Source organism: Trypanosoma cruzi, genomic scaffold, assembly GCF_000209065.1.
Source record: "Trypanosoma cruzi strain CL Brener 1047053516725 genomic scaffold, whole genome shotgun sequence".
Classification (NCBI taxonomy): domain Eukaryota; phylum Euglenozoa; class Kinetoplastea; order Trypanosomatida; family Trypanosomatidae; genus Trypanosoma; species Trypanosoma cruzi.
In genome coordinates this window covers 265,099-278,297 of record NW_001849575.1, presented here as the reverse complement: position 1 = coordinate 278,297, position 13,199 = coordinate 265,099, and the positions used below count along the sequence as shown (strand labels likewise).

The following is a 13,199-nucleotide window of genomic DNA, read 5'->3' as shown; positions in this document are numbered from 1 at the left end:
CCCAGAAGCAGCTTGCCCACATACCATGAGGCAGTTGAAAACAGTGAAAGGGCAAAAACACAACGCCCCATAGCAACCAAACAAAAAAAAAAAACACACGAAGCAACTAAAAACAAAAAAAAAAAAAACAGGTAAACGAACAGCAATGAAGTAAAAGCAATTAAAAACACACAAAACAAAGGGCTGCACAGTATGGCTCCAGTTTGCATGCATCCACACGCAAAAAGTTGTGTGCGTGCCATGCATATATTGCGTCTGGGATGCGTTCAACGTGACGGATGTGGGGCACAACGCGGAGCACACAGCAGAGCAGCTGAAGCAAGTGAAGTAAAACACAATCATTATTTTCTCTTATTTATTTACATCGGACCACAGTGGACGCACACAAATCCCCGCGGTTGAGTGCTGGCACGCACAGCCCGCATACACCTCTTCAGCCCACAGTGGTGTACGCCAGCGCGGATACGGCGAGCAGCAGCGGGGCACACACCCACGCAGAGCTGCTGAGGCTGCCGTCCATTTCACGAAGACGTGACGGTGTGCGGGTGGTCGTCGTGGTTGGCGCCTCTGTAGTTGTAGTACTTGGTGCCACTGGCGCAGTGGTGGTTGTTGGTGCCTGTGTTGTAGTGGTCGTCGTGGTTGTCGCCTCTGTAGTCGTTGTAGTACTTGGTGCCTGTGTTGTGGTGGTAGTCGTCGTGGTCGTCGCGGCAGCATCTTCAACTTCCTGTTCCCCTTTGTCTGAAGAAGGATCCGTGGGACTTGGTGGCTCTGTCGCACCGTTCGTACCATTTGACTGTACTGCACTGGAAACTTCATTTGATTGCTTTTCCGGACCGGTAGAGCCTGGTGTAACTGGCGCATTATTTTCTGATTTTCCCGCAGTGGCCCCCGTGCCTGGCGACCCTGACTCACCTTCCACCCGTGGTCCTGACTCTGAAGTAGAAGAACGACTATTGACGCTTCCATCAGCGCCACCCGGCTCGTCAGTGGTTGATAGCTGTGTTGTCCTGTTCGTCGTCTTCCTCGAATCATCAACATTCTCCGGAGACTCTGAGGTGCACACGGACAGGCAGCAGCACAGGACGAGCACCAACAGGGCGCACAGCAGACGGCACATCGTCATCGTGAGTGTGGTCGTTCAGTGGCGTGGAGCTGATCTGCACAGTGAGGGACATGGAGAGCAACAGGGGAGACGAGAGGTGCGGCAGACACACACAGAGGGCACACCACATGAGGAGAGGGCAGCAGCCAGGCATGCACCGTACGCCGCACACCACGCACGACACACACTCCAATCCACGGCAGCAGGCACACACACACAGCCCTGCCGCAGCACCAACACACAGATGGAAGAGGGAGAAGCAAACAGAAGCGGCACACAAGGCTCCACCGCATGCACATACGGCGAGAGCGGTCCGTCGTGTCGGCACCCCTCACGGAGGGTACGCACACACACAAGAGGAGGTGCAGCGCACACAGCAACACAACAGCAAAGAAACAATAAAAAAGGAGAGATCCCCGCACACCACGTGGATTGTTGGTCCATGGGAAGTGCAGTCAATATTCATCACAAAAACAATTCAGTTGCCATCGGTCTTCCTTCATATTCGGCGCACACCACTTCATGCAGGCCTGGACGCCATCGCAGCTGCCGCTGCATAACTGAAAATAAGACGCAAAAGAGGGGAGGTGGTGTGGGACACCTCGGTGCTGCTGTCGCTGTCGGCAGTGGTCGTTGTTCCCTTGTCATTGTTGGTGACTGATGTTGTTGTTAATTCTTCCGGTTGTTTGACTGAGAGTGATGTGGAAAGACAACTGGTGTCCTGACACTTCGTTGATGCCTCCCCTGTCCCGTCGATTTCTGTGCTCGCCGGTGGTGTGGGTGGGTCGCTGGGGTAGGCGAGACGCTGACAGGGCTGCCAGCACCATCTGACTGAACCTGGTCTGCCTTGTTCTCGTCCCCAGTCCCGCTGCACCAGCTGCTGGGGGCGGTGCAGCAGTCATGCCAGAAGCACCAGCAATGGGCTGGGGTGTCGGCCGCATCAATCAATGGGTGTGTGCCCGCAATCAATAGGAACATGCATCGACAGGGACGTCTGCACCGACGCTCGGGGATGGGGGAACAATGGCGCCAAACGGAACAGTGCATGCCACCCCGGAAAATCCGCAAGGCTTATTGGCGCGGGCTGCGTCGTGGTCTCGCGGCGACGGAAATAAATGACGACGCGAGTGGCGTTCTCGTCGTGCGTCCACTCCTGCCACTGCTTGCAGTAAACCCATTCCCTGATTACATTGGATTCCGCCTGAGAAACCAATTAAAATGTTCTTTCCTCTAAACGTATTGTACTCGTAACTGGCCACGGTCGCCCGCAATGCCTCCAGCGAATACGTCTGCGATGCACGGTCAACGCATTCCACATCCACTCGTCGTGCGCCATCCAACACCATCTTTTCCTTGGAGCTATGAACAACACCGGGCACACACTCCTTTGCGGCCGTCCACGGCATGCGCCTGCGGTGAGAATCTGGAGAAAGTCCCATTCCTTTTGTGCACAAAGTCATGGAGCTGCCGCCGTTAAGCGCGTCCCGGCGAGGGAAACAACAGCCCGCCGCAGCACTCACGAATGCCCACCCGTTGCCTCCTGTGCAAAAAAAAAGTGATCATGGAGGGAAAAGCGTGCACAAATACCCCAGCAAAAAAAGTCAGCACCAGCGGATGAACACTGAAGCCGTGGGTGCATGCTCCACAAATGTCCTTCCTTTTTTAACCGCCTTTATCGTAGCAGAGAAATGACCTGCAACCGCACACGCAAGAATACAAAGGTATAAGGCGAGCAGCGCGGCCGTTGAAACACACACGCGCATCGTATGGAACACTTCATAGAGAGGAAGTGAATGCAGGAAGAAGCGCACACAATCCCCATGGACACCCGCAATCGTGTGTGGTTGCATCTGTTCCACTCTTTGGCCGTCGATGCGTTCCTGTGCGTGTCTCGCCCCTAAGTCCTACTGCCGTAGGGTGCCAAGTCCCTGCAAAAACACACCTCAGGACGCAGCATCGAGGTTTCCCCAATGACCACCTCACGGCCATACCTTTTGGATATCTCATGGACCGAGCGCCTCTCGCTGCAGGCCACACCACACAAAACAAGCAGCACAATGCGCTGAGGAGTTGTGAGGGCAATCGTCCCACCACCGCCACCGCCACCCAGATCAGGATGATTCTCCCATTTGCCACCACACCCTTGAAATGGCCCGGCGTTTTTCCTGCTTCTCCACTGTTTTGGCCACCACTCGCGCCATTTGGCCCTATCGCATGATCGCGCTGCACCGATGCCAACGACAGCTCAACCCGCAGCGTCCTATTCCTGTTCGCCGTCTCAATCATCATACAGGCATGCTTCAGAAACGGATCCTCGTCCGTCGCGGCGTTGCTCGCAGAGGCACTCGTGCTCCGTTCGCTCTGCGCCGACGCCGTGCTGTATCGTTGCACGCTCCCGGCCCTCCTCGTCACATGCTCAAGGTTCGCAAACAAATGGGCGTCGGGCGTCAGTCCACCGTCTCGGATCAGCTGCTGCCTCTTGACCTCCGTCAACTCGTCGGTGCTGCTCGCAGTCGCAAGCAACAGGAGAAGACGCAGACGCACTGGCCGGGGCATCGCGGCATCCCTCGTCAGTTGCTGCACGCCATCCAGGTTTTTCCTGAGGGGTTGGTGCCCAACGGCGATGTCTTGTTCCACCTCCCGCACCTCCGCCAGCCGCTTCTCCCGGTACTGTGCCACAAGCCTCGCGCAAATGTCGTTGTGCAGCGACAGTCTGGCTTGCCTCTCCCGAAACTCCGGCGAAGCCCGCACCGCACCGCTCAACTCCGCAAGCTTGGCCTTCGGCTCCACGCCCTGCGCCAATCCCGGGTGATACGCGTGGGGTTTTTTCAGCTCCACCGAAAGCTCCTCCACGCACTGCGCAAGAAAACAATGACGGTAGGAGCGCCGGTACACATCTTCGTCATCCATCAATTACTGCCGCTTCAAGTCCACCCCAGACAATTCCTACAGGTCTGCTCATACAAGTTATTCTCCAGCGGCATCAGGTCATCAAGCAGACACTGACATGTGCGTTGGTGCATCAGCGGCGTCACCGTGACACAGCCCCAATCAACGATGATCCGAACCGGGTTGCCGCAACTGTCGGCGCCCCTAATTGGAATCCGGCTCGTCGTGGTATTGCCTTGCAAGCCCCCGAAAAAGGTCCCGGCAAACCCATGGCAGATGCTGCCTCTCTTTTGGTAGCGAATGACAGGCACACCGTTGTTCATGGCGTGAAAAGCCGCCACAGGACGTGACGCCGCAACATCTACAACGGACTCTCGAGTCGGCAGCGACAGCAGCAGAGGGAATCCATTCTGCATGCTAAGGTGGAACACCAGCAACTCAGGGGCGGCAAAGTCTAACACCATTTCTTTGGAACGCATCGCCCTCTACGCTATCCGGGCCCACTCGAGTTGCTGAGGACTGCGATGCGGGGTGCACCCCAACGCAAAGATGTGTACATCCCTGTAAGGAACCTTTGCCATCCAATCCTCAACCACGCGGCTCACAGACGCATCCTCCACGGAAAAAAAGTAGAGCGCAGGGCTACTCATAATCGGCTGCTGCGGCGTCATGGGGTCCTCGAGTAGCGTCATGTCGTGCTCCATGAGATCATGGAGACGCAGTGAGCAGCTCAGCACAGACGCAGCATGGGCATCGCAGAGAAAAACCTTAAACGATCCATGAACGGCGTTAAGCATCTGGTAGAATATATAATCCCGCACACAACCACAAACGCCATTGCTGGGCTCACGCGGCTGCCCGCTTCCGTCGGCCTTGACCGCACCAACCCGCCCCGCATAATATGTCAAGTAGAAGTCACACAGACAATGTGCTTGGATATGTGTGTGTGTGTCTTGTGTGCGCACATTTCACTCGCACCGGTGTGTGTATTTGCGTCTCAGAAAACCTAACAAACACACAAGCAATTCCATACGACCATCTGGTGCCCCCAACATCGGCAACCAACACAAGAAGACCTGTGTGCGTCGTAAATACCACCAATTTCAAACACAAAAACGGAGCGGATACAGCACATGCATATGGAGAAAGGGACCCATTGAAATGAATGTTTTTCCTATTGGGCATCCAGTGCTGAGTGCGAGCCACGCAGGAGGAAGCGCAGTCGCCTTGCAGCGCAACGCCGACCACACCTCAACTCGATGGAGTGTTACCACGGCGGCAGCAGAGGCAAGCAGAAGCAGCGGACAGGGACAAGCAGCAGCAACAGTGTCATCACCGGGATTCGGAGGTGTGTCCTGCCTGCCGTCCGTCTCGCTGCTTCGATCCCTGCCACCGAGAGAAGCTTCTTGCGGTCTGTCGGGGCATCCTGGCCGGATCCACTTCTCCTCTGGCGACGGATGCTTCTGAGGAGCAGCCGTGTCTACATCCTTCGGTGGTGTGCCGCGGCCGGTCCCAATGCTCTCCGCAACGGGGACAGATGCCCCTGGTAATCCTTGTTCAGTAGATGCCGGTGAAACCGTCCTGCTCCACATGCTCTCTCATTGCCGCCCCACGGAACCATTGGAAGTAGGCTACCGCTGGTGGCGGATATCGTGCACACCTGCGCGTGGTCACGGCAAGCAACGCTTCCCCCCATCGTAGGGTGGAGTGGCCCACGCAATCGTCGCCCCGTCCGTGCATGGAACCAACGGACGTTACCCTCTTCAGTCACTGCCAGATGCAACTGCATGCCGAGGCACCTCAATGCCGCATGCATGGCAGCACTGAAATATGTCTCCTCCGGGTTCCTCGCATCCGTCGTGTTGTTGGGAAGCGTGTCCAGACACCACGAAGAGGGCTCATCCTCAGGCACCGCAGAAAAAAATTCTCCCCTCCAAATAACAGCCTCAATATTCCTCACATCCAGTGCGGGATCAGTGATGGGACAACGGCCCATCGGGCGTTTGGCTGACATTTCATGGATACTCCGTCTGCACAGCGACCACTGGAATACAAATCCGACGTGCAGCGTCTGGCAGAAACGCCCAATGCGCAGAGCATGTGGGAATATTCACTCATGTTCGGTGCGGAGCACTTCCTCTGCAGCAGCCGGCGCCCCCAATCGGTGCCATCCACTCATCCCTCGCGTGGCGCCGCGACCAGTGGGACTCCAGCGTCCTCCCGTCCCCATCGTCATCCTGCAGCTCCATGCCATCAATGTTGTCGCAGTCTTGGTGCTCCCTCGCAGCCATCGCGGCATTCGTCGAGTCCACCACCACCAACAGCGCTCTGACACGCACACCGGCAACATGCCTCACCATGCTGCGGCTGGCCATGTGCGGGCAGGTGAACCCGACAGCATGGGCCAACAGGTGCGCGGCGATGCGGGTGGCGATGCATCCGTGAAATAAAACTGACTGGCAAAGTGCATGGCGCCAGCGACGGGACGGCCATCCTCCAGCGTGGCGCACCGCAGTGCCTACACACCACCCGACGCCGCAGCCACGGACATCACCATGACAGAATTGGGAGCACCAGTGGAACGATGCCCATCAGGCACCGTGAACCAACTGCAAACGCTGCCCGTGGCAAATGGGGGCACAGTCAACGGACCCTCCAGTGGCTGGACGAGCAGACGATCCGCATGCAGTTTGGCAGCAGCAGGGATAGTCTCCTCGGCAAGGATATTACCGTGCACAGAGGATAGAAAACCATCCTCACAGTGGCGATTTTCATTCAATGAATTCATTGCGTGAGACCAGGAGAAGACGCAGTGCTTCCTGCTGTCACACGGGTCTGTTGTTGATGCCTTAATGCCTATGGGCACCCATGGGTCCTTCCAGACGCCGCTGCACACCTGCAACGCGTCCAGCAACCTGGGATGCATTCTCCCCACCGTAAACGAGATAAAACTCGCTGTGGGAGCGCACCACATCGTCAAGAAATAAGTAATACTTCAGGGTGAAAGCAAGCCATCCGCCGACAAACCACATCGCACAGATCATCAATAGCAGCACCAGTAGCGGCGCAGACCGTGGGGGTTAACGTGGATCAACTGACGCATGCCATAAGCCACAGACAATCTTGATGGCTTGACAAGAATACAAGAGGCTGGCACTTCCTCAACAAAAACAAAAAAGTAGAAAAACAAAAGGAAAATTCAAGTGTCCGCAGTCAAAGCAACCCAATAATCCACAAAAAAAGGTTAACAGGTCCACTCAACCACAACACAAGTAAAACAATAAAATAAACAAGAAGCCGAAGCGTGGGACGACCAGCGCACACACTCTCATTGCTCCCGTAAAGCAAAACACACACACAGGGAGAGAGAGAGAGAGGTCACCCACTCAATGCAATGAAAACAAAACAGGAACAGTTACGGTGCTCCGCCCATGCAGCCAGGCAGGACGGCAGCGGTGCGTGTCGTGCAAAAGAGAGCACCAACGGGCATGCATGGGTGTGCATGCATATATACAATGGGCACATTATGTGTGTGCCTCGTGGGGTGAGGTGAGGGCGAGAGTCCATGCAAGGGGACACACACACACAGAGAGAGAGAAGGACGAGTGTGTGTGCGGGCGGTGCGCGGCTCTCCCTCCCTCACTCTCACGCGGCCACCACCACAGCAGCAGCCGCACACGCAACAACAAGAAAAAGCAAAAGAGGGGAGGTGGTGTGGGAGACCGCGGTGCTGCCGTCACTGTCGCCAGGCGTCGCCGTATCATTTGCCTTGGCGTCGGCGAGTGCTTTTTCTGTTTGTGTTGCTGCATCACCGGTTGTAGAAGCAAGGTTTTTATAACCAGTTTCGGAGTTCTTCTGTGTTCCTTCGTATTTAAGCGCTTGAGCATTCCTATTATCCGCATCCGCATTTCTCTGGGCATCGGCACTGCTGCCACTTGCGGGGATGGGTGCTGCTGTTGTTCGCGCTGGACTGTCTTGCTCTGCCAAATCATCCCCTGAAGGCTGTTCCACTGCTTTGGACTCCGTTTCGTTTTCTGACGGCAATTTTTCATTCTTTTCTTCCTTTGAGTTCTGTGCGACGTTTGTTGCCCTACGGCTTCCTTCTCCTGCTGAAAAACTCGGTGCTGTTGATTTTTTTTCTGATGGTGCCAGTGCTGATCGTTCTGGTAATGCCACTGCCGGTGATTGTGTTAATATTGGCGTTGTTAGTTGTACGGGTGGTTTGCTGGCGGCAGACGAAGACCTGGAAGGAATTCCCGTCTCCACAGTATTCTGCACGTTCTCTTTTCCAGTTGTGACCTCCTCTGTGTCTGGACTATCTTCTGTGTCCTGCTCAGTGGAGGACTGCTCTTCTGCTTCTGGTTTTGTTATCGCGGGTGCCTGTGATTTGGGCAGTGAGGGTGCTGGAGGCGTCGTTCCTGAATGCACACCTGTTTCTGAGAAATTATTCTTCTGAGACGATAAAGCACCGTCGGTATCCTGCAAACCACCACCAGCGGCAGCATTGGGAAGGAGAGGCGGAAAGTTCACGACAGGACCAGAAACCTCCAAATTCAAATCCTCACTTCCGTCAGAACTTTCACTTGAGCCAACACCATCAACACCAGAAGGACTGCCACCACCGGCTTCACTGAGACCAGATGCTGTTGGTATTGTTGTTGCCACCTCTTTCGATGAACTTTTGGATTTTCTGGTTTGTTGCGCATCTTCTTTTTCTTTACTTCTCTCTTCTTCTTCTTCATCTGTCCCTGCACCTTCATCATCATCATTATCTTCATCTTCATCTTCTTCAACTTCATCCTCCGGAGGTTTGGAGGGTACTTGTCCTTTAACACCTCCAGTTCCATCTCTTATGCCTTGCGTGACTTGTGGAGACGTTTCAAGTTCTTGTGATTCCAGCAGAGATTCAGCACCACTTCCAAGACCTGTCCTCTCCTCATTTGCAAAACTGCCGCCGGCACCGCACCACAGCACGCAGAGGGCACACACCAGCAGCACACGGCCAGTCATCATCATCGCCATCACTCCTGTCAATTGCGTGTAGCCTTCAGCACAAACTAACTCCACGTCAACGCAGAGTGAAAGCAAAAAGAGAGACAAAGCCACACAGCCACAGCAGCAGCAACAAAGTGAAAAATGATGGCAGCTTGCACACACCATGAGGCAGTTGAAATCACTGAAAGGGCAAAAACACACACAACGCCCCGCAGCAAGTAAACAGAAAAAACACACGAAGCAATTAAAAACAAAACAAAGGCAAACAAACAGCAATGAAGTAAAAAATGTAAAAACACACAAAAAACAAAGGGCTGCACAGTATGGCTCCCGTGTGCATGAACCTATCCTCAAATGTGATTCCACGCAAACAGTTGTATGCGTGTTGAGCATACGAGTGTGTCTAGGATGCGTTCAACGTGACGGATACAGGAAGCGAGAACATGGATCACACAGCAGGGCAGCGAAAGCAAGTGAAGCAAAACACAATCATTACTTTTTCTTATTTATTTACATCGGACCACAGTGGACGCACACAAATCCCCGCGGTTGAGTGCTGGCACGCACAGCCCGCATACACTTCTTCAGCCCACAGTGGTGTACGCCAGCGCGGATACGGCGAGCAGCAGCGGGGCACACACCCACGCAGAGCTGCTGAGGCTGCCGTCCATTTCACGAAGACGTGACGGTGTGCGGGTGGTCGACACAGCTGGCGCCTCTGTAGTTGTAGTACTTGGTGCCTCCGGCGCAGTGGTGGTTGTCGTGGTTGTCGTAGTAGTGGTAGTAGCCGCCGTGGTCTTCTCGGCCGAATCGTCGGCATTCGTATTTGTTTGGTCTGTGGATGGACTATTTCCACTTTTTGATTCTGTCGTATCGTTGTCACCATTTTTCTGTGCCGTATCGGCCACCGGGCCTGGACTCCCTGAACTACCGGACCCACCTGACCCCTCTTTTGTAATAGGCACCGTACTTGTTGGATCTGGACTTCCTGCCGGAGCGGTCACCCCACTTGGATTTTCTTGCGGAGCTTGTCTCGCACCTGGAGCCCCTTGCGTATCGGACCCTTCACCTTTTCCCGGTGACGCAGCGACCGGAACTGCTGGAATTGACGTCGTGGAAGTATTTGTTGCCCCTGAAACACCAGTTCCCTTTGGCTGAGTAACCGAAGAAGTGGGGCTTTCCTTAACTGGAACCTGACTACTCTCTGTCGCGCCCACTGACGGACAGCAGCACAGGACGAGCACCAAAAGGGCGCACAGCAGACGGCACGTCATCATCATCGTGAGTGTGGTCGTTCAGTGGCGTGGAGCTGATCTGCACAGTGAGGGACATGGAGAGCAACAGGGGAGACGAGAGGTGCGACAGACACACACACAGAGGGCACACCACATGAGGAGAGGGCAGCAGCCAGGCATGCACCGTACGCCGCACACCACGCACGACACACACTCCAATCCACGGCAGCAGGCACACGCACACACAGCCCTGCCGCAACACCAACACACAGATGGAAGAGGGAGAAGCAAACAGGAGCGGCACACAAGGCTCCACCGCATGCACATACGGCGAGAGCGGTCCGTCGTGTCGGCACCCCTCACGGAGGGTACGCACACACAAGAGGAGGTGCAGCGCCCACAGCAACACAAAAGCAAAGTAACAATTAAAAAAGAAGATCCCCGCACACCACGCGGATTGTTGGTCCACGGGAAGTGCAGTCAATATTCATCACAAGAACAATTCAGTTGCCGTGTGGCCTTCGTTCATATCCAGCGCACACCACTTCATGCAGGCCCAACAACCACCGCAGCTGCTGACGCACACGCAAAAATAAGTGCAAGGAATGGAATAATGCAAGCAATCATTTATTTGTGTTTCTGTTTGGATGTTGGCAGATTTCTGCATGCGTTGTTTTGTTTTTCAGAGGGCAAACCTTCATGCCTGGGTCGTGTGTTGGGGATTTCTGCAGGGTGCACATTTTGCTTTCTTTCCTCTTGTGAATGTTTCTTGTGTGGGTGCAGCCAATAATTCGGTTTTTGTTGTTCCTGCTTCTCTTTGATAAGGTGCTGCAATAAAGAATAATCTTCTGGGCCGCTGGCCGAATGCTGAGTTTCTCAATAATAGAAACCATACAAGATAGAAATAAGTGAGGGATCAACGGAATAAGAGTGGGTTCACCACATCCTCAAAGTTCAACACGAGGCAAATAAACGCATGTTTATATATACATACCATCCGTTAGCCACAATCGTGGCCCGCCCACTCTATTCGGATAGGATACATATATTTATTTATTAATTACGAGGTGGCAGACTTTTGGGGTCCTGCAGCCACAAGACACCGCCGCGTGGTGAGAAACAAAAAGGGGGTGGGTGCGATGGTTAAAATAAAAATAAAACATTATCCGGCCGCTGTCGGCTCCCTAAAGTCGTAGCCTCCCCAAAACTCATACGGTAGAAAAGTGTCCTAAAGAAGTGTATATTCGTTCTATCAGGGTATATATATATATATACATTCCTTAAGTCAGCCAGCTCTCCCGCGATCATTCTCTACACAGGCTCCTAAAAGGGCTCAAACACACCCACAAGACGCCCAGCAAGAAAAAGGGGACACACGGCATGACTGACACGACTCAGAGTCATGTTTCTAAGACAATGCGTGGATGACTCCGCCGACGCCACACCCGCACCATATGCCATCAACTCCTCCACGGCAATAATCCTGCAGAGTGCGGAGAGGAAGTTTCACGAGCGCATTATTGGCGGAGCCAAACAACTGTACCGTCAGCAGATGGCAGCGGTTGGTGGGGAAAAGTGAAGGTGGTGGAACTGTTGGGGAGGGTCGATGCGCAGTGTCCCTCACAAATACGAGGCGGGTGAAGTGAAACAAACTCGTCTGAACGTCACCGGCCACCAAGATGCATTGCTCCCCGCTGTAAAGATTGATGAGCTCGAGCCTGGAGCAACTACTCGCAATGCGTGAAAGCGTCTTCCTGCACTGACGCTGCAATTCACATTAGACGGGCAACTTCAGAACAGTCGATCCCCAGCAGTAAAATGCAGCTGGCAGTGACGCTGTGGATTATCGATTCCCCCGGCAACGGAGTGTGAAGAAGAAAACTGGTCTCCCCAGCTGCGCGGCATCCATCCATTCACTCTGTGCGTCCGGAGTGCCTCGCAGCTGCCATGAGAGATGCAGCGGACAGACCTCCCTTATTTTCGCCTCCATCCGTCAAAGAAGACTTTCGCGGAGGTGTCGGCGCACACCGAATTCTCCCTCGTGCCCACCAAACAAAAGACACACCCGTTGAGGATCGTCACGTGCATCGACGGCCATGCAAATAAATATCCACCGCAACGCAAAGTGTTTCTTATTGGGCACCAAAAAAGAAAACTGGAGGCGGCGGCCTGGACAACACAGACATCAAATTACACGCCAGGCAACGCTGAAATACATGCGAAAGGGCCAACGCGGGACCAGCAGCAAAAACACTCGAGAGCTGCTGCGTGAACTCCACGGTAAATGGATCAGCGTCAACGCATGGGGCACTAATTACGGCGGGTGACAGCGCGAAAGCCAACGGTTCCGTAATGCCGGGAATTATGGAGACGGCATTCAAACCCTCCTGGGATTCGTGTACCAAGACACGCAAATAATCCGCCCCTCGGTGCAAGTCGTCACCCATAATCCTCATCGCTCTCTTTGCCGTCATTCGTATTGTCACACTCAGAGCCGTTGAGGGAAGATGCTGCCATGATGATTGTGACATCACACTGAATGAAACAACACAATGCCTCGAAGGGTGCCGAGTGCAGGAATCCCGTCAGACAGCGACACGGCGCATTCATAGCAATGTACGAAGCAAAGGCAACGAAACAGCTTTCATCCGCCATCGTAATCGCGTCCAGCAGGTTCGCCCTCTTGTTCCTCGGCGCCTCGTTCCTCTCCAAGGCACCAGCTGCCGCTGCCGTAGACCACGCTGCTGCTGCACTCACCCCCACAGAGAGACAAGGAGGAGTGTGTGGAAGTGTGTGCCGAGAACACGGCAACTGTCATCGCCAGAGGAGACCATCGTGGCACCGTCATCATTTCAGCATGGAACGTCAGCCAACGTCCCTCGTTACCAAAAACGTTCTTGCAGAGCACTGTGCAAATACTCATATGTGTGTGGGTCTCTGTTGGAGAAGCTGAAAAGAGGAGGAGCACAGGGAGGCAC

General features: G+C 54.3%; 4 protein-coding genes and 3 pseudogenes across 4 annotated transcripts, besides 8 other annotated features; all 7 read right to left on the bottom strand.

Moving 5' to 3' along the window:
- Nucleotides 1-8,632: part of a sequence feature (areas not merged during assembly with more than two copies in the genome that could not be assigned to a particular haplotype) that runs on past the window's edge.
- Nucleotides 75-180: a sequence feature (T-rich).
- Tc00.1047053504239.100 (mucin TcMUCII, putative) lies at nt 434-1,123 on the bottom strand (the record flags this gene model as incomplete). Its single annotated transcript, XM_814917.1, has 1 exon — nt 434-1,123. The coding sequence occupies one exon, from the start codon at nt 1,121-1,123 to the stop codon at nt 434-436; it is 690 nt and encodes a 229-aa protein (XP_820010.1).
- Nucleotides 546-705: a microsatellite.
- Tc00.1047053504239.90 (hypothetical protein, conserved) lies at nt 2,068-2,562 on the bottom strand (the record flags this gene model as incomplete). The annotated part of the gene is made up of 1 exon (XM_814916.1): nt 2,068-2,562. The coding sequence occupies one exon, from the start codon at nt 2,560-2,562 to the stop codon at nt 2,068-2,070; it is 495 nt and encodes a 164-aa protein (XP_820009.1).
- Nucleotides 3,014-4,873, bottom strand: Tc00.1047053504239.80 (annotated as a pseudogene).
- Nucleotides 6,138-6,863, bottom strand: Tc00.1047053504239.40 (annotated as a pseudogene).
- Tc00.1047053504239.30 (mucin-associated surface protein (MASP), putative) lies at nt 7,637-9,013 on the bottom strand (the record flags this gene model as incomplete). Its single annotated transcript, XM_814915.1, has 1 exon — nt 7,637-9,013. The coding sequence occupies one exon, from the start codon at nt 9,011-9,013 to the stop codon at nt 7,637-7,639; it is 1,377 nt and encodes a 458-aa protein (XP_820008.1).
- Nucleotides 8,633-9,035: a sequence feature (heterozygous, Esmeraldo-like haplotype).
- Nucleotides 8,697-8,794: a sequence feature (GA-rich).
- Nucleotides 9,036-9,566: a sequence feature (areas merged during assembly that could not be assigned to a particular haplotype. This can correspond to areas where the two haplotypes were merged or to regions with more than two copies in the genome that were merged during assembly.).
- Nucleotides 9,567-13,199: a sequence feature (heterozygous, non-Esmeraldo-like haplotype).
- On the bottom strand, nt 9,571-10,266 carry Tc00.1047053504239.20 (mucin TcMUCII, putative; the record flags this gene model as incomplete). Its single annotated transcript, XM_814914.1, has 1 exon — nt 9,571-10,266. The coding sequence occupies one exon, from the start codon at nt 10,264-10,266 to the stop codon at nt 9,571-9,573; it is 696 nt and encodes a 231-aa protein (XP_820007.1).
- Nucleotides 11,061-11,546: a mobile genetic element.
- On the bottom strand, nt 11,696-12,637 carry Tc00.1047053504239.10 (annotated as a pseudogene).